This window comes from Chiroxiphia lanceolata, chromosome 30, assembly GCF_009829145.1.
Source record: "Chiroxiphia lanceolata isolate bChiLan1 chromosome 30, bChiLan1.pri, whole genome shotgun sequence".
Classification (NCBI taxonomy): Eukaryota; Metazoa; Chordata; class Aves; order Passeriformes; family Pipridae; genus Chiroxiphia; species Chiroxiphia lanceolata.
In genome coordinates, this window is record NC_045666.1 from 191,100 (window position 1) to 213,401 (window position 22,302).

General features: G+C 53.7%; 1 protein-coding gene across 1 annotated transcript; it reads right to left on the reverse strand.

The window, feature by feature from the left end:
• Positions 1 to 6,446: 6,446 nt before the first annotated feature.
• AQP5 (aquaporin 5) lies at positions 6,447 to 13,539 on the reverse strand. Its single transcript, XM_032713474.1, has 4 exons — positions 13,162 to 13,539; positions 10,520 to 10,681; positions 9,482 to 9,565; positions 6,447 to 6,712 (listed from the first exon to the last, which is right to left on the reverse strand). The coding sequence occupies exons 1-4, from the start codon at positions 13,522 to 13,524 to the stop codon at positions 6,527 to 6,529; spliced, it is 795 nt and encodes a 264-aa protein (XP_032569365.1). The 5' UTR covers positions 13,525 to 13,539; the 3' UTR covers positions 6,447 to 6,526.
• Between the last annotated feature and the right edge of the window lie 8,763 nt (positions 13,540 to 22,302).

Sequence of the window (22,302 nt, forward strand, 5' to 3'; positions counted from 1 at the left end):
TCTGGGATCATCAACCTACCTCTGTGGTCACCACCGGCTGTGTCCCCAAGGGCCACATCCATGTTTTTTGGACACTTCCAGGGGTGGGGACACCACCATGGCCCTGGAAAACTCGTGCCAGAGTTGAACAACCCTCTATATTGGGGAATTTCCCCCAGTGTCCATCTAAAGCCCCCCTGGAATGGTTCAGGTTGGGAGAAACCTCCGGGACCATCAACCCACCTCCCTGGTCACCGACTGTGTCCCCAAGGGCCACATCCACACTTTTTTTGGACACTTCCAGGGCTGGGGACTCCCCCACCTCCCTGGGCAGCCCCTTCCAAGGCCTGACCCCCCTTTCCATGAGGAAATTCCTGCTGGTGTCCAACCTGACCCTCCCCTGGCACAGCTGGAGGCCGTTCCCTCTCCTCCTGTCCCTTGTTCCCTGGGAGCAGAGCCCGACCCCCCCCAGCTCCAACCTCCTTCCAGGGAATTCCAGAGCCAGAAGGTCCCCCCTGAGCCTCCTTTTCTCAAGGCTGAGCCCCCCCAGCTCCCTCAGTTCTCCAGCTCCTTCTCCTGGTGCTCCAGCCCCTTCCCCAGCTCCGGACACGCTCCAGCCCCTCCATGCCCTTCTTGTCCTGAGTGACCCCAACCTGACCCCAGAAATTGGGGTGTGGCCTCACCAGGGCCCAGCACGGGTGAGGAATTGGGGCAGAATTTACCCAGACCAGCCTCGAGCCTTGGGTGGGAGGATCTGAGCCCCTCCAGGCCCTGGCAGGAGGATTTGAGTCCCCCCAGGTCAGAACAGGGGAATTTGAGTCCCCCCAGGTCAGAACAGGGGATTTGAGTCCTCCCAGGTCAGAACAGGGGGATTTGAGTCCCCCCAGGCCAGAACAGGGGGATTTGAGTCCCCCCCAGGTCAGAACAGGGGAATTTGAGTCCCCCCAGGTCAGAACAGGGGAATTTGAGTCCCCCCAGATCAGAACAGGGGGATTTGAGCCCCCCTAATTTGGGAAAGGAGGATTTGAGTCCCCCCAGGTCCTGGCAGAAGGATCTGAGCCCTCCCAGGTCCTGGCAGGAGTTGCCTCCAGACCTGCATCTCCTGTGCCCAGGTAGAAACATTCCCCCCCCTCCCTCCCCCCCCAGGTCCTGCGGCCACTTGAGCTTAATTTTGAGCCTGGAACGGGTCCTAAACAGCAAAGCCCGACTCGGGCAGGCGGGGATTAATTCCCGGTGGGTTTGGATCCCGTGGGATTTGAGCTCCTCCGGGATCGTGCCCGGCCGGGGGCAGCTCTTCCCTGTTCCCTGTTCCCTGTGCTGGGATCAACACTGGGATTAACAAAGTCCGGGAGGTTCGGGGTGGCCCCTGCCACAGAGGTGTCTCTTCCCAGGCGTTTCCATGGAAAACCGCGTGGATTTAGGGGCTGGAAGGGGCAGGAGGGATGATTAAAACCCTGGTCCAGGCTCTGCTTCCCGCAGCTCCCGCACCCGGGCAGAAACATCCCCCCCACACCAGTCCTGGCTTCCACGTTTGACCACTTTGGGTTTAATTTTGAGCCTGGAACTGGGACTAAACAGTGGCGCCCGAGCCGGGCAGGCGGGGATTAATTCCCAGTGGGTTTGGATCCCGTGGGATTTGAGCTCCTCCGGGATCGCGCCCGGCCGGGGGCGGCTCTTCCCCGTTCCCTGTTCCCTGTTCCCTGTTCCCTGCTCCGGGATCGACACTCGCACCGTCACCCCGCCGAAGGTCTGGCACGCGGAGGTGTCTCTTCCCAGGCGTTTCCATGGAAAACCCGGCGGATCTGAGGGCCGGGAGGGGCAGGGGGGGGATGAGTAAACCCGGGCCCGGGCTCTGCTTCCTCTCAGAGTTGAGCTCTGCTTAATTCACCTCAAAATTTCGCCTCAAAATCCAACCAAAACCTGGCGCGAATCCAAGGCAAAGACACGGAGAGCGGGCACGAATCCAAGGAAAAGACACTGAGAGCGGGCACGAATCCAAGGAAAAGACACGGAGAGCGGGCACGAATCCAAGGAAAAGACACTGAGAGCGGGCACGAATCCAAGGAAAAGACACGGAGAGCGGGCACGAATCCAAGGAAAAGCCTTGGCTGATGTCAGCGGGGCGCTGGGTGTGTGTTTGTCTGTTTGCTCAGCCCAGCGGGGCGGATAAATCGCTTTATCGGCCGATTAACCGTTCCCGCCGGGCCCCCCTTGGCCGAACGCGGAGATTTTTGTGCTCGCAGAGAGAAGGAACCAACCCCCGCCAGGGATTTTCCTCCCCCCGCTCCCTCGGGAGGCGATCAAAGGTTCCCAATTCCCACCGACTCTGATCTCCCCGGGGGGCTCCGGGGGAGGGAACGAGGGAGAAGGAGCTGGAAAAATAAGGAATTCTTAAAAAAAAAAAAGGGTGGGAAAAGGGCTCGTTGCCTTTGGTTGCTCGGCAGGAACTCAACGCACTGTCCCTGAATAAACACGGGACAGGGAACGAGGGAAAAAACCCCTCTGAGAAAGTGGAAAGACTCGTCGGGGAAGAGGAATTGATTTTTTTAAATTTTTTTTTTGGTTGTTTTCCTTGGTGGCTTTTTAAAAAAAAAAAAATCAAGACTTATTTAAAAAAAGCAATAAAAAATCATAAAATAAAAAAATAATAAAATAAAAAATAAAAATAATTTAAAAACACTAATAAAAGAATAATGAAAACAAAAAATTATAATAAAAATAATAAAATTAAAAATAATCAAAAATTATTTTCAAAAAACCATAATAAAATAATAATAAAAACAATAAAATAAGAAATCAAAAAATTATTTTAAATACCATAATAAAATAATAATAATAAAATAAAATAATAATAAAAATAATAAAATAAAAAGAATCAAAAATTATTTTAAAAACCCAGAAGAAAATAATAATAAAATAATAAAATCATAATAAAAATAATAAAATTTGAAAAGTAAAAAAACTATTTCAGAAACCATAATAAAATAATGATAACAATAAAAATAGTGATAAAAATAATAAAGTAAAAATAATAAAAAATTATTTTAAAAACCCATAAGAAAAATTAATAAAATAATAAAAATAATAATAAAAATAATAAAAAATCAAAAATTATTTCAAAACCCATAATAAAATAACGCTAAAATAGTAATAAAAATAATAAAATAAAAAATAATTAAAAATTATTTTAAAAACATAATAAAACTATAACAAAAATATTAAAATCGTAATAAAAATAATAAAATAAAAATAATCAAAAAATAATATTAAAAAAAGGGCTGATCGTGCAGGACATTTGAAGCTTGTTTGTTTTCATTCCCCCCCCTTTTTATTTTATTTAATCCGGGTTGCACAAGAGGGTTTTGTGTCCCCTGGCAGCTGCTCCCGGAGCAGAATTAATCCTGGGCCAGGATTGACGAGGAGCCGGATCCAGGAGGGCTCTGCCAGGGCTTCGTTTGCTTTGGCCGCTGCTCGGGGCTGGTTCCACCGGGATTTCTCCGGGATGGAGCCGATCCCAGACCCCGGGAGCAGCTGGGAAAGTCCTCGAGGGCTCGTCCTCCCTCCTCCTGCTGCTCCTTGGAGCTGGGAGAGCTCCTGTTTGGGATAAACCAGCCCCAAATCCTGATCCAAGAGCTTGGAGAGCTCCTGTTTGGGATAAACCAGCCCCAAATCCTGATCCAAGAGCTTCGAGAGCTCCTGTTTGGGATAAACCAGCCCCAAATCCTGATCCAAGAGCTTGGAGAGCTCCTGTTCGGGATAAACCAGCCCCAAATCCCGGGTGTGGGAGCTGGGCCGGCTCGGAGGGCTCCGCCCCGGGGCTGTGGTTTAACTAAGCCGGGTTTAACTAAACCGGGTTTAACTAAACCGGGTTTAACTAAACCGGGTTTAATCCCCTCCTCGCTCCCTGGGAAACGCTCCCGGCTCCGGGTCCGACCTTTCCCAACAAAACCTCTTTGTCCGGAGCCGGGGAAAAACCGGGAAGCGGCCGCTGGATCCTGGGAAGGGGGAGGGAAAGAGGAGCCCGGGCAGCGGGAATGGCCCCGATCCCGCTGGGAATTCCCACATTCCAGGGAAACCCCGTGTGCCGGGGGGGGTGGGGTGGTGGCACAGGGACCCCTCCTGCTCCCACCCTGGGGCAGCTGCCCGGAACCCCCAAATTCCCGGGATTTCCAGAGGCGTTTGGAGCTGGGGGAGGTGGGAATTAATACAATTGAATTGGGATTTATTAAAAAAGGGAGGTTTTTGGGGGCTGCAGGAGTTGGGAATTATGAAAATTGAATTGGGATTTATTAAAAAGGAGGTTTTGGGGGGGGCTGGAGGAGTTGGGAATAAATAAAATTGAATTGGGATTTATTAAAAAAGGAGTTTTTGGGGGGGTCTGGAGGAGTTGGAAATTATCAAAGTTGAGTTGGGGTTTATTAAAATGGAGTTCAGGTTTGTTAAAGAGGCACTTTCGGGGCTGCAGGAATTGGGAATTATGAAAATCGAATTGGGATTTATTAAAAAAGGAGGTTTTGGGGGTCTGCAGAAGTTGGGAATTATCAAAGTTGATTTCAGGTTTATTAAAGAGGCATTTTGGGGCTGCAGGAGTTGGAAATCAATAAAATTGAATTTGAATTTATTAAAAAAGGAGGGTTTTGGGGGGCTGGAGGAGTTGGGAATTATCAAAGTTGAGTTGGGGCTTATTAAAAAAGGAGTTTTTTGGGGGGGTCTGGAGGAGTTGGGAATGAATAAAATTGATTTGGGATTTACTAAAAAAGGAGGTTTTTGGGGGGTTGGAGGAACTGGGAATTATAAACGTTGAGTTGGGAATTATCAAAGTTGAATTCAGGTTTATTAAAGAGGCATTTTGGGGCTGCAGGAGTTGGGACCTGACTTTAATAAGTCCCAGCTCAACTTTAATGAGTTGGGGGTGATTAAAGGTGAGTTGGAATCATTGAAGAGACGTTTGGGGGCTGCGGGAGTTGGGAACGATCGAAGCTGAGTCGGATTTATTAAAGAGGCATTTTTTCGGGGGGGGGGCTGTAGGAATTGGGAATTGTTAAAGTTGAGTTGGGAGGTGTTGAAGTTGGGTTGGAGCTTCTTAAAGTTGAGCTGGAGTTTATTGAAGAGGCAATTTTGGGGGCTGTAGGAGTTTTTATCCTCCCCAGCATTCCTGTTTTCCCATCCCAAACCCCTTCCTGCTCCCCCCTCTCTAATTCTTGAACCCCTTTATCACCCACTGGAGCCCCTTTATCCTCCCCAGGATTCCTGTTTTCCCCCCCAAACCACCCCCTGCTCCCCCCTTCTAACTCTTGAACCCCTTTATCCTCCCCAGGATTCCTGTTTTCCCCCCCAAACCACCCCCTGCTCCCCCCTTCTAACTCTTGAACCCCTTTATCCTGCCCAGGATTCCTGTTTTCCCCTCCAAACCCTCTCTGCTCCTCCTTTCTAACTCTTGAACCCCTTTATCCTGCCCAGGATTCCTGTTTCCCCCCCCCCAAACCACCCCCTGCTCCCCCTCTCCATCACTGGAGCCCCTTTATCCTCCCCAGGATTCCCGTTTTCCCCTCCCAAGCCCCAGGGGCCGCAGGATTTGGGCTCTGAGCCCTCGCCCCGGCCCTTTGGGATGAGAGTTTACACCCAGCTTATCCCACTTTCCCTCCCAAAATCCGCCCCCCCCGCCCCCCCCCAGCGCTTTCACACACCCGTGGACGGTTGTTGTTTTTTTTTCTTTTAAAGCCTCCTTTATTGGCAATAAATAAAGAACTCTGTTTATTTACAAAGATCTCCCTGCGGGATCCTAACAAAAATCCTGAATAAATAGGACAGACCCCGGCACCAGGAAAGGGGGAAAGAGCAGCTACGAGCAGGGGGGTCCCTTTGGGGGACCCCCAAAAAAGGTATTCCCACCCCCGGGGCCGGCGCTGAGACCCAGGGGGAGCCCAAAGGAGCGGCCTCAGCCCCGGGGAGGGGGAGATGGAGCCGAGGGGGGGGTTAAACCCGGCTGGGGGGGGGGTTAAACCCGGTTTAGGGGATGGTTAAACCCGGCTTAGGGGATGGTTAAACCCAGCTTAGGGGCTTCCCCGGGCTCGCGGCCAATGCTGGGCTCTGCTGGGGGGGCTGGAAGGGGGTCTATGGAGCCAAGGTGGGGGTTAAGCCCGGCTTAGGAGCTGCCCCGGGCTCGGTGATCGGTGCTGGGCTGTGCTGGGGGGCTGGAGGGGGGTCTATGGAGCCGAGGGGGTGGGGTTTAAACCCGGCTGAGAGGGTAGTTAAGCCCAGCTTAGGGGCTGCCCCGGGCTCGAGGGTCAGTGCTGGGCTGTGCTGGGGGGGCTGGTGGGGGTCTACGCTCACACTCGTGCGGGAAGGGGGGTATTTACACCCCCCGCCTGCCTTAGGCCCGGCCTTGGGCTTAAGGAGACGCGGGTTTAAGGTTGTGCTGCGGCCGTGGCTGGCGGGAAGCTGTGGCTCAAAGCCGTGGGTGTGGCAGGAGGGGCCGGCCGAGCTCCGAGGGGTTTTCCAGCCCTCCCCCGGCACTGCCGACCCCCCCCCGGGCCCCCCGGGATTCCTAAGGCGGGGTGAGCTCCATGGATTTCTTGCGCTCCTCCCGCTGCTCCTCCCAGTCGTCCTCGGGCTCGTAGGTGCCCCTGAGGATGGCCAGGCGGTCGGACAGGGCCATGCAGTACGGCACCAGCACGTAGAAATACAGCAGCGACGCCAGGCTCGCCCCCAGGATCGGGCCCACCCAGAACACCTGCGGGGACGGCACCGGTCACACTGGAATGGGGACGGAACGGGAGAGATGGGATGGGAATGGAACTGGGGAGATGGGAGAGGAACCCGGCACCGGTCACACCGGAATGGGGACGGAACGGGAGAGATGGAACCGGGACAGGGGAGATGGGAATGGGAATGGAACTGGGACAGGGGAGAGGGGAATGGAACTGGGACAGGGGAGATGGGAATGGAACTGGGACAGGGGAGACGGGAACGGGAATGGGACAGGGGAGATGGGAATGGGAATGGAACTGGGACAGGGGAGATGGGAATGGGAATGGAACCGGGACAAGGAAGAGGGGAATGGAACTGTGACAGGGGAGACGGGAATGGGAATGGAACCGGGACAGGGGAGATGGGAATGGAACTGGGACAGGGGAGATGGGAATGGAACTGGGACAGGGGAGATGGGAATGGAACTGGGACAGGGGAGATGGGAATGGGAATGGAACCAGGGGAGATGGGAATGGGAATGGAATGGGAGAGATGGAGCTGGGACAGGGGAGATGGGAATGGGAATGGAACCGGGACAGGGGAGATGGGAATGGAACCGGGACAGGTGAGATGGGATGGGAATGTAACCGGGAGAGAGGAGAGATGGAACCAGGACAGGTGAGATGGGATGGGAGAGGAACAGGAGAGATGGGAGAGGAACCAGGGCAGGTTGAGAGAAGATTTTGAAGAGCAGCAAGGACAGGTGAGCCAGGTCTGGGAGAGCAGCAGGAGAGACGAGAGCAGGTCTGGGAGAGCAGCAGGAGAGATGAGAGCAGGTCTCGAGGGCAGAGAAGGCCAGGGTGAGAAAGGTCTGGGAGAGAAGCAAGGACAAGTCAGAGTAGGTCTGGGAGAGCAGAAGAGGCCAAGGTGAGACAGGGCTGGGAGAGGATCAAGGACAGGGTGAGAGATTTTGGAGAGCAGCAGGAGAGACAAGAGCAGGTCTGGGAGAGGAACCAGGATGGGGTGAGAAAGGTTTGGGAGAGCAGCAGGGACAGGTCAGAGCAGGTCTGGGAGAGGAACGAGGATGAGGTGAGAAAGGTCTGGGAGAGCAGCAGGGACAGGTCAGAGCGGGTCTGGGAGGTGAGTGCCCCGGGTCCAGCCTTTGCACCATCCCCCTCCCTGCTCCTCACCTCCCACCCCTCAGGGAGGGACAAAACCCCATCCCAGGAGGGACAAACCCCCATCCCGGGAGGGACAAACCCCCTTGCTCTGCAAGGCTGGGTCTGAGAGGAAAGCCCAGGTTGGGCTTCTCTAGGGGCTTCCCACCCCTCTGAGGGTGTTCAGGGAGCAGCAGGGACCATTCCCAGCCCTGAGAGTGTCCAAGGGCAGGTTGGGCAGCGCTTGGAGCAGCCCGGGATGGTGAGAGGTGTCCCTGCCCATGGAAAGGGGGATGGGATGAGTGTGTGTGAGCCTGGAGAGGAGAAGGATCCAGGGAGACCTTCCAGGGCCTGAAGGGGCTCCAGGAGAGCTGGAGAGGGACTGGAGACAAGGGCTGGAGGGACAGACACAGGGAATGGCTTCCCAGTGGGAAAGGGGGGATTTAGGGGGGATTTTGGGAAGGAATTCCTGGCTGGGAGGGTGGGGAGGCCCTGGGATGGGTTTCCCAGAGAAGCTATGGCTGCCCCTGGATCCCTGGAAGTGTCCCTGGACAGGTTGGATTCCCTGGGATGGTGGGAAGTGTCTTTGCCCGTGGGACACCTTCCTGAGAACCACCGAAGTTCCCACTTCCCAGCTGGGAACAATCACTCAAAACTTGTTTTGGGAGAAGAAAAGTTTCAGCCACGTCCAAACAGTAAAAATCAGTTTGATGTCAGGAGGATGCAGCATTTTAAGCAAAGGCATCCATTTAAAATTCGGGAATCCTCAAAGGAATTTTGTTTTGCTCGGTTCAAACTGACACAGTATCTAAATAGTCATTCTTTATAAAGATAAAAATACTTTTTATAAAGATAAAATTATATTATTATATATATTATATATATTATATATTATAATATATATCATATTATATATCATATATTATATATTATGTATATTTATGTATTATATATAAAAATGAATATAATATATAACATCTTATATATAAAATATTATATATTACATAATATTTAAAAATTATAATATTATGTATTATATATAATAACATATAATACATAATATTATAATATATAAAAATATATTATATATTATAATGTATAAAATATATAAATTATAATATTATACATAATATTATTATATTATTATGAAGCTAAAATATTTTTATATAAAGATAAAAAAATGACTATTCATTCTCACTTGAAAACAAACAGTCTTTTTATAAAGATTTCTTTTTTAACAAAGATAAACCCCCTCGACATCAAACTGAAAGATTTTATTGGGCTCGAAAATCATCCCTGATTTTACGGCTTCTGATTTTCCTGCTTTCCACTTTTTAAAGCTGCCCGAACCGGGGGGGGGGGGGGGGCGTTGGACACCCTGGAGGATTTTAAGGTCCCTCCATCCCAACCCATTCCAGGATTCCATGGGATGTTAATCCCTGTCCCCCTCCGTTAATCCCTGTCCCCCTCCGGGCCACGGGGCAATTGTTCCCGACGCCTCCGGGGCACCGCTTGCCTCCTTCTCCAGCACTGTTTGAGCCCTTTTTTGCCCTGTTTGATCCCCTTTTTACTGTTTGATCCCTTTGTTGCCCGTTTGATCCCTTTTTTGCCCTGTTTTACCCCTTTTTCGCGCTCTGTGCCCCCTCCGAACTCACCCAGTGCGCGGGGCTGAACCTCCTGGTGACCACGGCGGGGCCGAAGGAGCGGGCGGGGTTCATGGAGCAGCCGGTGAAGTAAATCTGGGGGAGCCAAAACACCACCGAGGTGCAACCAGGGCCAAACCTCCGGGGTCAGGGGCTGGAACGGCCCCGGGGCTGCCTCTGACCCCCCCCAGCCCAGCCAGGAGCAGCCCCGGGTTGTCTCTGCCATGGGAGCCCCTTTATCCTGCCCAGGATTCCTGTTTTCCCCCCGAAATCACCCCCCACTCCCCCTCTCTAACTCTTGAGCCCCTTTATCCTCCCTAGGATTCCTGTTTTCCCCTCGAAACCCCCTCCTGTTCCCCCCATTCCATCACTGGAGCCCCTTTATCCTCCCCAGAAATCCTGTTTTCCCCCCCAAACCCTCTCTGCTCCCCCCTTCTAACTCTTGAGCCCCTTTATCCTTCCCAGGATTCCCATTTTCGCATCCCAACCCTCCCCTGCTCCCCCACTCCATCACTGGAGCCCCTTTATCATCTCCTGAAGTCCCTTTATCCTCCCCAAGATTCCTGTTTCCACCCCCAAATCACCCCCTACTCCCCCTCTCTAACTCTTGAGCCCCTTTATCCTCCACTGGAGCCCCTTTATCCTCCCCAGGATTCCTGTTTTCACCCCCAAATCACCTCCTGCTCCCCCCTCTCTGATTCTTGAACCCCTTTATCACCCCCTGGAGCCCCTTTATCCTCTCCAGGATTCCTGTTTCCCACCCCAAACCGTCTCTGCTCCCCCACTCCATCACTGGAGCCCCTTTATCCTCCACTGGAGCCCCTTTATCCTCCCCAAGATTCCTGTTTCCACCCCCAAACCACCCCCTGCTCCTCCCCTCTAACTCCTGAGCCCCTTTATCCTCCCCAGAATTCCCATTTTCCCCCCAGACCACCCCCTGCTCCTCCCCTCTAGCTCTCGAGCCCCTTTATCCACCCCAGGATTCCCATTTCCCCCCCAGGGTGGAAGGTGGGGTATTTTTTGGACCCTCCCCGTTCCCCGCACACCGACCCCCACGAGGTGCCCCACGGTGACCGAGAGGCCGATGGAGAGCGCGGGGGAGCCGCTGCCGCTGCGCCGGTTGTCGGTGGAGGCGAAGATGCAGGCGGCGAGCTGGAAGGTCAGGATCATCTCCACCACCAGCGCCTGCCCCGGCGTCGTGTTGTTGTTGAGCTGCCGAGGAGAGAGCGGGATAATGAGATAACGAGATAACGAGGTGATAACTCCCCTCCCCGGGCTCTCCTGGGCACTCGGCTGGAGGGGGATGTTGGATGAGAAGCCCCCTCAGGGTCCCCTGTGCCCACCCCCGGCCCCGCTCGGGGTCACGGCCCCTCCTCTGGAAGGAAGGGAATGATCCTCCTCCCTCTGTAAGGCTCCAAAATCCGGCTCTCCCCCGAGCCCTGGGCTCTCCACAGCTCTCTCCACTTCCCTGTCTCCGCGTTCCCACCAAATCCCTTTTTCCTGCATTTTCTCCCCCTTTGATCCTTGTGATTTTTCTCGTCCCGACTTCTCCCCCCCCCGTTTGTGGAGCTCCTTCCCCAGAGGATGAGGAGCAGCCGGTGTGGGAGGGAGGGAGAGGGTTGGGGTGGAGGGAGAGGGTTGGGGTGGAGGGGAATGTTGGATGAGAAGCCCCCCCAGGGTCCGCTGTGCCCACCCCCGGCCCCGCTCGGGGTCACGGCTGCTCCTCTGGAAGGAAGGGAATGATCCTTCTCCCTCTGTAAGGCTCCAAAATCCGGCTCTGCCCCGAGCCCCTCCCTGCCCTGGGCTCTCCACATCTCCCTCCGTCTCCTTGTCTCCTCAACATTCAGCGTTTTCCCACCAAATCCCTTTTTCCTGCATTTTCTCCCCCTTTGATCCTTGTGATTTTTCTCGTCCCGACTTCTCCCCTCCGGTTTGTGGAGCACCTTCCCCGGAGGACGAGGAGCAGCCGGTGTGGGAGGGAGGGAGAGGGTTGGGGTGGAGGGAGAGGGTTGGGGTGGAGGGGAAGGGTTGGGATGGAGGGAGAGGGTTGGGATGGAGAACAAGGGTTGGGATGGAGGGAGAGGGTTGGGATGGAGAACGAGGGTTGGGATGGAGGATGAGGGTTGGGATGGAGGGGAAGGGTTGGGATGGAGAACAAGGGTTAGAATGGAGAGTGAGGGCTGGGATGGAGGATGAGGGCTGGGATGAAGGTCCCAGGGGCTGTTTTTGCCCCGGTGCCTCTGCACAAACCCCTGGGACCGTCACGGGAAGGACAAAGGGACCCAACCCATCCCTGCTGGGTTTTCAGCCCCATCTGGCCGGTCCGGGACACAGAGTACGTGGCACACGTGGCACACGATGCCAGGGGGTGGCACACGTGGCACACGATGCCAGGGGGTGGCACACGATGCCAGGAGGTGCCTCCTCCCTCGGCCCCGTGCCCGTGCCGCTCCCAGGGCTCCGGACCCGGCCGGGGTTGGAGCGGCAGCTCCCCCGCTCCCATTCCCGGTGTTTTCCCAGCGCTGCCCCGGGGCGGCTGGAGAGCTGTTCCTCAGCCCTGCTCCTGCCAGGGGGTCCTGCTGCCTCCCCTCCTCCCCTCTCGACACCCTCCCGCTCATCCTTCTCCCCCAGTTCCCTCCCCCCTCTCCGTTCCCAGCTCCCCCGGTGGGACTGGGCTCCCCCTGCCCATACTGGTCGGACTGGGCTCTGCTCCCTCCCTCCCCCCCCGCCCTGGCACGGCTCCGATCCCGGCGCTAATCCCCGGGAAGGGGAGGCTGCGCTCCCGAACGTCTCAATGCGGGCGGTGACTCACGCGGGCCCTCGGGGCCGAGGAAGCGCTTGTTAAAGGAGGTGCAGAAACATCCACTCATCGCCCGCTCCATAAAGCTGTCACGGCACTGCCCTGCTCCCCACAGCTGGGATGGCACTACCCTGCTCCCCAAACCCGGCCACAGAGCTGGGATGGCACTGCCCTGCTCCCCCAGCACTGCTCCATAAAGCTGGGATGGCACTGCCCTGCTCCCCCATCCTGCTCCCCAAAGCTGGCATGGCACTGCCCTGCTGTCCTGGCACTGCCCTGCTCCCCCATCCTGCTTCCCAAAGCTGGCATGGCACTGCCCTGCTGTCCTGGCACTGCCCTGCTCCCCAAACCTGGCCATAGAGCTGTCAGGGCACTGCCCTGCTTCCCACAGCTGGAATGGCACTGCCCTGCTTCCCCATCCTGCTCCATAAAGCTGGGATGGCTCTGCCCTGCTGGGATGGCACTGCCCTGCTCCCCCAGCCCTGCTCCCCACGGATTGGGCTCCTCTCCTGGGGCTGGAGGAGCTTTCCTGGGAATGGAGGAGCTTTCTCAGAGCTGGAGAATCTTTCTCAGGGCTGGAGGAGCTTTCCCAGGGCTGGAGGAACTCCCACATCTGGACGAGTTTTCCTATGGCTGGAAGAGCTTTCCCGGAGCTGGAGGAGCTCCCAAAGCTGGAGGAGCTTTCCCAGAGCTGGAGGAGCTTTCCCAGAGCCAGAAGAGCTCCCAGTACCCTCAACTTACAGGGAGCCCTCGACCCTCCAAGGGAAAACCGACCCCCCGGAGCCGCTCCCGGGGCCACCGAGGGCTCGGGAGGAGGAGGAGGAGGAGGAGGAGGAGGAGGAGGAGGAGGGAGGGTGGAGGAGGAGGCCGAGGAGCACGGGCGGGCACTCACGGCGTTGACGGCCAGGTTGCCGCGGGTGTTGGCTGGGGTGACGCCGTAGAGGATCCCGGCGCCGGCGATGGCCCCGACCAGCTGGGCCAGCACGTAGAGGAGGGCGCGTGGGAAGGAGATCTGGTTGCCCACGAGGAAGGCGATGGTGACGGCCGGGTTGATGTGGGCGCCGCTGATGTGGCCGAAGGCCTGCACCAGGGAGCCGATGGCGAGGCCGAAGGCCAGCGCGATCTGCAGGATGGAGGGCAGCGCCGAGGGCCACTTGAGCGCCGAGCCCAGCCCGATGAAGACGAAGATGAGCGTGGAGAGGAACTCCACGAAGACGGCGCGGGCGAAGGCCAGGGTGAGGACCTCCTTCCTCATGGCGGGAGGGCGGCGGGCTCGGGGTGGCTGCGGCTCCGGGCTCCGTCTCCACGGCCGGGAGCGGGGCCATACCTTTCTATATATGCAAGGGCGGCAGGAGCCGGGTTACAGGGCGGGGGGCGGAGCCGGGCAATCGGCCGGTCCTCCCAAATTAGCAGGTGAAACTGGAAAAGTTTCCACCTGAGAACGTCCTCGGAGCCTCTCGGTGAACCAGTGACTCAGCTGCTGGTGGCATTTCTCTCCCTTGCCCTCTGCAAACAAAGAGCCCCTATAGGGTGTCCGTGGTCATTAGATAACGAGGCTGTTGCATAACGAGGCTGAGCTGCCTCCTCTGCTGTTCCCTTTCACTGCCTCTCGACAGGTTTTGGGTGGTTCATTAGCAGAGGTGTAGCTCGGATTCCCTCCCTCCCTCCCTCCGTGTGCTTGCAGGCCGGAGAGGGCAGGATTCCTGGTGGAAAACTTGTTGTTGGGCTGCAGGAGCTTTCTCAGAACCAGAGGAGCTTTTCTGGGGCTGGAGGAGCTTTCCCGGGGCTGGAGAGCTTTCCCAGAGCCAGAGGAGCTTTCCAGGGGCTGGAAGCGATTTCTCGGGGCTGGAGGAGCTTTCCTGGGTCTGAAGAGGCTTTCTTGGGGCTGAAGGGGCTTTCTCAGGGCTGGAAGAGCTTTCCCAGGGCTGGAGGAGCTTTTTTGGGGCTGGAGGAGCTTTCTTGGGGCTGGAGGGGCTTTCCTGGGGCTGAAGAGGCTTTCTTGGTGCTGGAGGAGCTTTCTTGGGGCTGGAGGGGCTTTCTTGAGGCTGGAGAGGCTTTCTCAGGGATGGAGGAGCTTTCCCAGAGCCAGAGGAGCTTTCCCAGAGCCAGAGGAGCTTTCCCAGAGCCAGAGGAGCTTTCCAGGAGCTGGAGGAGCTTTCTTGGGGCTGGAGGGGCCTTCCCAGGGCTGGAGGAGCATTCCTAGGGCTGGAGGAGCTTTTCTGGGGCTGAAGGAGCTTTCTTGGGGCTGAAGGAGCTTTTTTGGGGCTGGAGGAGCTTTCCCAGTGCCAGGAACTAAAACTTTACCCAGGTTCTTGAAACGTGAAGGCAAATTCAAGCCCTGGAGCTGCTCCCAGGCCGTGCAGAGCTCCAGGAAATGTCCTGGGAGCAGGGAAGGGGCTGGGGGGGATTTGTGTGTCCGGGGAGCTCTGGGAGAGCTGGATCATCCTCGGGATGCCGGGATGGAGGGATGGGATGAGATGGGGAGGGCCGGGGGGGCAGAACCTCCCTCCCACCTTCCCTCCTCACTGCAGCTGCCTGTGCCTGGGAGTGCCGACTTCCAGAGCCTTCCAGAGCCTTCCAGAGCCCTGGGAATGCGGCTGGAGCAGGGAATTCTCACTCCCCGACCCCAGGACCGGCGTCTCCTCCCCGCCATCCCTTTCCCTGCTGCCTCTGGAGCTGTTGCTCCTCCGGGCCGATGATTCCCCTCCCAGGAATGCCGCACAAAACCCGAGCTGTGCGTAGTCACGGGCCGTGTTTCCAGCCTCCAGTCACGTTCCCTCCATCCCGGATCTCTCCAGCGGCAGATCCTTGGCCGGGAGCGAGGGGGGAGCAGGAGGGTTGGAGGGCTCGGGGCGGGAAACCTCTCGGGTGACGCTCAACAAAGAATTCTTGGTTCTCCTGCGGCACGATCGGGTTTTTTTAAAGCGGGTTCGGGTGCCAGCTCTGCTCTGCGGGCTCAGCTGAGCCAAGCTTGGCTTTCTCCCGGGCTGGGCTTATCCAGGGCTGCCCCGCGGCTGCGGCTCCAGCCCTCGGGGAGCTCCAGCCCCTGGGGATCAAAGCTCCGCGGGCAGGACATGGGGAAAAGCACCTCAACCCTTCCCCGAACTCAAAGAGTCGGATTCCCCGCTGCCTCCTGCTGGGGCCGCTCAAAATCCAGGGGGGATTTCTCTGCAGAGCAGCACGAGGGGATTCTTGCCCAGAGCTGAGGATAAACAAGCTTTTTCTCCCCCTTTGTCCCCAAAATCCTGAGCCGAACAGAGCCGGAGGGCCCCGAGGGACTGAGGATCCATTACAGCCCGAATTCCTGGCAGTGGTTTTCCCCTGGATCCGCAGATCCCGGGGCCGATTGCGGAGCCAAAGCCCAGATCTGTTATCCTAGAAACACCTGGGCCGTTGGCGTGTTTTGGTGAAAGTTTTGCAAGCCGGTATTTCAAGACACCCTGGGCGGCATTCCAGGCTGGAGTCATCACCCGTCGCTTCCCTGGGCCCTGGCTGCGGCTCCAGCTGGATGGAACGCTCCCTGTTCCCATGATCCAAACCTTTCCCGCACGTCCCGTCTCCCCCTCGGGGGCGACCGCGCTTCGCTGCCACTCCTCCACCATCCCAAAAAAATAAAACCAACCCCTCCCAGGCTCCCGAGCGGGGATAATGACAGGGAAAATCCTGCGGCTGACCGGGAGATATCATCAAATCTGGCTGGGAATGACAGGGGAAAGCTCCCGGAGGGAAGCAGCCACACGTTTCTCCGCGCCACGCAAAGCGGCTTCTCCCGGGGGGCTCTTTGGGATTCCTCCCTCCCCGGGGACGTTCCCGGCTCCTGCGGTGCCGGCTGGGAGGGCACCCAGGAATTCCCGGGGGGATGGGAATGGATACCCAGAAATTCCTGGGGGCTGGGAAGGGACCCCCAGGAGGAAGAATCAGACACTGGGAGGACACGCAGGAATTCCGGGGAGCTGGGAATGGACGTGCCTGGCTCCGGGAAGGCTCCCGGCGCTCCCCCCCCCCGGCTCCGGGCCCTCCCAGGAGCTCGGAGGAAAGGCTTGGAAAGGGCCTTTGATGTGTCGGGAGGAACCGGGGTTGGGCAAGAGCTCGGGGAGGCATCGGGCAGGTCGGTGCTGACAGACGGACACGGGCACGGTCCGTCGGTGCTGACAGACGGACACCCACGAGGGCACGGGCGGCTCGTGTCCCCCCGGGCTGGGGCAGCGAACCCCGGCAGGGTGGGCTGGGCTGTGTCCCTTCCTCCCCTCCTCCTCCTCCTCCTCCTCCTCCTCGGAACGAGCAAACCCAGCCCCAAAAACCGCCCAAGGCAGCCCCGCAGGCTCGGGGGGGTGGGCGCTGAGCCCCCCCGGGGGGAGGCAGGAGCCGGTACCTCCCCCTTTGCCGGGGCTGGAAGCACCCACGGGTTTGAAACCCGGTGCCTTTTGTGGTTGTTTTGGTTACATCAACTGGTACACATTCATTAAACGCCGGGGTTTTCACCTTAACAGGTTATTTTCTGAGCGGGGAGGATCCTTCCTGAGCTGAGAGGCCAGAGCTGGACACGGCACTCCAGGGGTGGCCTCGCCAGCTTTGGGTTGGATATTGGGAAGGAATTCTTTCCAGAGAGAGGGATCAGCCACTGGAATGGGCTGCCCAGGGAGGGGGTGGATTCTCCGTCCCTGGAGGTGTTTAAGGACAGACTGGATGTGGCATCAGTGCCACGGGCTGGGAACCACAGCGGGGTTGGAGCGAGGGTTGGGCTGGATGAGCTCCGAGATCCCTTCCCACCCAGCTGATCCTGGGATTCTGTGATTCCATGATTCCATGATTCTGTGACTCTGTGATTCCATTATTCTGTGATTCCATGATTCTATGATTCCATGATTCTATGATTCCATGGTTCCTTGATTCCATGATTCCATGGTTCTATGATTCTGTGATTCCGTGATTCCATGATTCTATGACCCCATGATTCTATGTGTCTATGATTCCATGATTCTGTGATTCCATGATTCCGTGATTCCATGTGTCCATGATTCCATGATTCTGTAATTCCATGATTCCATGATTCTCTGATTCCATGATTCTCTGATTCCATGATTCCATGTTTCTACAGCTCCAAGGGCTCTGTGGGGGATCCCAGGGGACCCAAAGCCTTTATCCCTCCTTTTTTTGCAGGAAATCCCCCCAAAATGAACCAGCTCCTGGGACAGCGGGATTGGAGCCGTTGGGTGTGTCCGGACACTTTGGGACACTTTGGGACACTAAACATTTTGGGACAAGGGGCACTTTGGGACATGGGACACTTTGGGACACTTTAGGACATTTTGGGACACTTTGGGACATGGGACACTTTGGGACACTTTGGGACACTGGACATTTTGGGACAAGGGACGCTTTGGGACATGGGACACTTTGGGATGCTTTGGGAAACTTTGGGACACTGGATATTTTGGGACACTTTGGGACATGGGACACTTCAAACACTGAACACTTTGGGACATAGGACACTTTGGGACACTTTGGGACATTTTGGGACACTTTGGGACACTTTGAGATTCTTTGGGACACTGGACATTTTGGGACATTTTGGGACACTTTGGGACACTGAGACACTTTGGGACACTTTGGACACTTTGGACACTTTGGGACACTTTGGGACACTGGACATTTTGGGACACAGGATACTTTGGGACACTTTGGGACACTGGACATTTTGGGACACAGGATACTTTGGGACACTTTGGGACACTTTGGGGTTGTTCCCAGCCATGGAATCCTCAGGGCAGGGAAGTGGAGCCCCGGAGCAGGAGCAGGTCGGGGGCAGGAGGAGGCTCAGCAGGTCTGGCTTAAATTTCGGAGCAGGCTCGACATGAACTGCCCTGCCCGTGGAACGGGTGTAAGGGCCCTTCCGGCCCAAACCAGCCCTGATTCCATGAGAAACTCCTCTCGTTTCCAGGCTGGTTTTGGACAGTCCAGCAGGGCCAGGTCCCACCATCCCATGGGAGCAGCCTCGGATCCTCCCGGCCCTTCCCATGCCAGCAGGGTCAGATCCTTGGGAAAAACGGGAACGGGGTTGGGTGGGCTCTGGGTGAGCCTCTGGAGTTGAGGGAAGTGGAGTCTGGACACGCTCCGGGAGTTTTCCTCCCCGGCCCCTCCTCTCCGTGTTCCATCAGTGCAGGAATCTCGGGAGCCCCAGAGCTGCTTCTCCAGGGATTTGGACCCCAAACCGGGCTGTGACATCACCGTGGGCCCCCCCCGGCCCGGGGGTCCCACCCCCCAAAAAGGGGGAATCGCTTCAGTCCTTGGGGGGGGGGTAGGTTGGGAATTTTGGGAATCACGGAGAAATTTGGGGGGGGTCAGAGGGTGAGGGAGGGCAGGGAGAGGAGGGATGGGAAGAGGAAGGACGGGAAGAGGAAAGATGGGAAGGGGAAGGATGGGAAGGGGAAGGACGGGAAGAGGAAGAATGGGAAGGGGAAGGACAGTTGGATGAAGGAGAGGGGGATGAAGGACAAGGGGATGAAGGAGAGGGGGATGAAGGACAGGAAGAGGAAGGACAGGTAGCTGAAGGACAGACGGTTGAAGGACAGAGAGCTGAAGGACAGAGAGCTGAAGGACAGACAGAGGAAGGACAGGCAGCTGACGGCCCGCAGCCAAACGCCGCCACCTGGTGTCCATAAAAACGCCTCCAAATCCCGACCTGGGCCGAAATGCAGCTCTGCCCCATCCCAAAACCGGGCTGGTGCATCCTCCGGGGGGGGCAGAACCAGCGGGTGGGAAGGGGAACATCCCGGGAAACGGGAGAGCCCCGAATTCCCGGGAAAACCACGAGGAGGGAGCGGGATTGGGAAAACCAAAGGAGCAGAACCAGGAGGGAGATGAGATTCTCCTCCCGGAGCTCACCTGGGGGGGGGGGGGGCAGCGCTCACAGTGTCACCGGGGACAGGGGGGACATCACTGAGAGTGTCACCCGGGTCAGGGGACATCACTGAGAGTGTCACCCGGGTCAGGGGACAGCCCTGGCAGTGTCACCCGGGCCAGGGGACAGCCCTGGCAGTGTCACCCGGGTCAGGGGACATCCCTGACAGTGTCACCCGGGTCAGGGGACAGCCCTGACAGTGTCACCCGGGTCAGGGGACATCACTGACAGTGTCACCCGGGTCAGGGGACAGCCCTGGCAGTGTCACCCGGGTCAGAGGACATCACTCACAGTGTCACCCGGGTCAGGGGACAGCCCTGACAGTGTCACCCGGGCGGGGGGACATCACTGACAGTGTCACCCGGGCCAGGGGACAGCCCTGACAGTGTCACCCGGGCCGGAATGTGAGCTAATTTTCCCCCTTGAATTTTGGAAAGGCGGCAAACACTCAGGAAAAGAAAAGGAAGGATTTATTCAGTGACTCGGGTCCAGTCTCACGCCGAGTTGTCCGGGGAGAAAAGGCCCTTTGGGTTTAATTTTTATAATTTTACAAAATCCCGCCCTTTTTCAGAGGAGCTTTAATATATTTGCTTTTATCTAAAAAGATTTCTTTTCTCTGAAAAGGGGCTTTCCCTTTATCCGGATTGGCTGCGAAGTTGTCAAAGGTGATGGATCTTCCCTTGTTTCAGCCCAAAGAGAGAAGGAACCTCGGGCACGACACGGCCCCAAAAGATTTGCATTTTTAAGAACTTTTGCATTTCCCCTTATCCGACCCAAAAGGACCCTGATACCCAAGTTCAGTCTGTGCAACTTGGGTATTTTACAACTTCATAATATGCCTATATAGATATTTATTTATATGTTTATATTTATATATTTTATATAAATATAATTAATCAAAAATATATATTTATATATTTGTATATTATATTTATTATTATATATATTTTTATATAACTATATATTTATATATTCATAAATGTATAAATATAGAAATATATATAAATATATTAAAACCCACATAAATTTATATATTTGTATATTATATTTATTATTATATATATTTATATATATTTATATATAACTATATATTTATATATTCATTAATGTATAAATAAAAATATAAATATTTATATATTATATATTTATTATAAATTTATATTTAAATATATATTTATAAATGAGTAAATACTTAAAAATATATAAATACATAAAAATACATAAATTTATATATAAATATATATTTGTATGTATTTTATAAATATATTTTTATATTTTTATATATAAAACACACACACACATATATACATATATTTTTTATATATATATATATATATATATAAAAATATATATATATATATATATATATATATATATAAACTGTATTTTTATTTCTCCTAAGGGGACACCGTTGACAGTGTCCCCCGGGCCAGGGGCCATCGCTGACGGCGTCACCCGGCGCTGCTTTGGGGGCGTTAATTATCAATAATAATAATAATAAATAATCCTAAATACCCCCCGGAAGCAGCGGGGGGTCCGGACCTCTGCCGGCGGGTCCGGCTAATTAACGCCCTCTGGTGTCGCTGCCGGCACTAATTAAAGGCTCGTCAGGCCGCGCGCTGACGGGGGCACTAATTAGTGAAGCCCCGCGGGGGCGATAATTGCGCGCAAGGTCCTGGAAGGAGAGTGAGGGAATCGGCTCTGCCGGGGGCGGGAGGGGAGAGACACCGGCCCCAGAGAAAACAGGAAATAAAGATGTAAAATAATATTATGAACTGCCGATGTAAAATAAAGAAATAAAAATACGGGTTTTTTTTATTCCAAAACGAAATTATGCATCGTGAAGTTGGAAGGTGTCCAGTTCCAAACTGGAGAGGGGAACAGGGAAATATATGTTCCTAAATATAATATAATATAATATAATATAATATAATATAATATAATATAATATAATATAATATAATATAATATAATATAATATCCTCTCCAATTATTCCTAATATTATAAATTATATATGTTCTTAATATTATTATATTCATAAATAAATATAACATAATATAATATCCCCTCCAATTATTCCTAATATTATATATATATTCCTAATATTATTATATTCCATAATATAATATAATATGATATAATATAATACCACCTCCAATTATTCCTAATATTATATATTTTGTATAGTCCTAATACTATTATATTCCTTAATATAATATAATATGATATAATATAATGTAACATAATATAATATATTATATTATATCATATTATATAATCCTCTTATAAGTTCCTAAAAATAAAAATCTTTCTGGACCATTTGGCAAATTTGGAACATTTTGAACACCACAGGAGTTTCTTTTTTTTTCTCTCTGGGCGAAGAACAAAGGAAGATCCATCAATTTTTGACATTCGAATTCATCAATTCACCCCAAATGGGGATGAATAAATTAATAAAATCACCCCAAATGGGGATAAATAAATTCATCAATTCACTCCAAATGGGAATAAATAAATTCATCAATTCACCCCAAATGGGGATGAATAAATTCATCAATTCACCCCAAATGGGGATGAACAAATTCATCAATTCACCCCAAATGGGGGTGAATAAATTCATCAATTCACCCCAAATGGGGGTGAATAAATTCACCAATTCTCCCCAAATGGGGATGAATAAATTCATCAATTCACTCCAAATGGGGATGAATAAATTCACCAATTCACCCCAAATGGGGATGAATAAATTCATCAATTCACCCCAAATGGGGATGAATAAATTAATAAATTCACCCCAAATGGGGATAAATAAATTCCTCAATTCACCCCTAATTGGGGATAAATAAATTAATAAATTCACCCCAAATGGGGATGAATAAATTCATCAGTTTGTCTCAAATGGGTCTGGCCTAGGGACAGGCTTGGCTCAGGCTTGGCTCCAAGGCCTGGCTTGGCTCAGGCTTGGTTTAGACTTGGATCTAAGGTCTGGCCTTGCATCAGACTTGGCTCCAAGGTCTGGAGCGTCTGGCCTTGAGTCAGGCTTGGATCTAAGGTCTTGGGCCTAAGGCCTGGCTTGTCTCAGGCTGGGCTCAGGTGTGGCTCCCAGGCCTGGCTCAGGCTGAGCTCAGGCT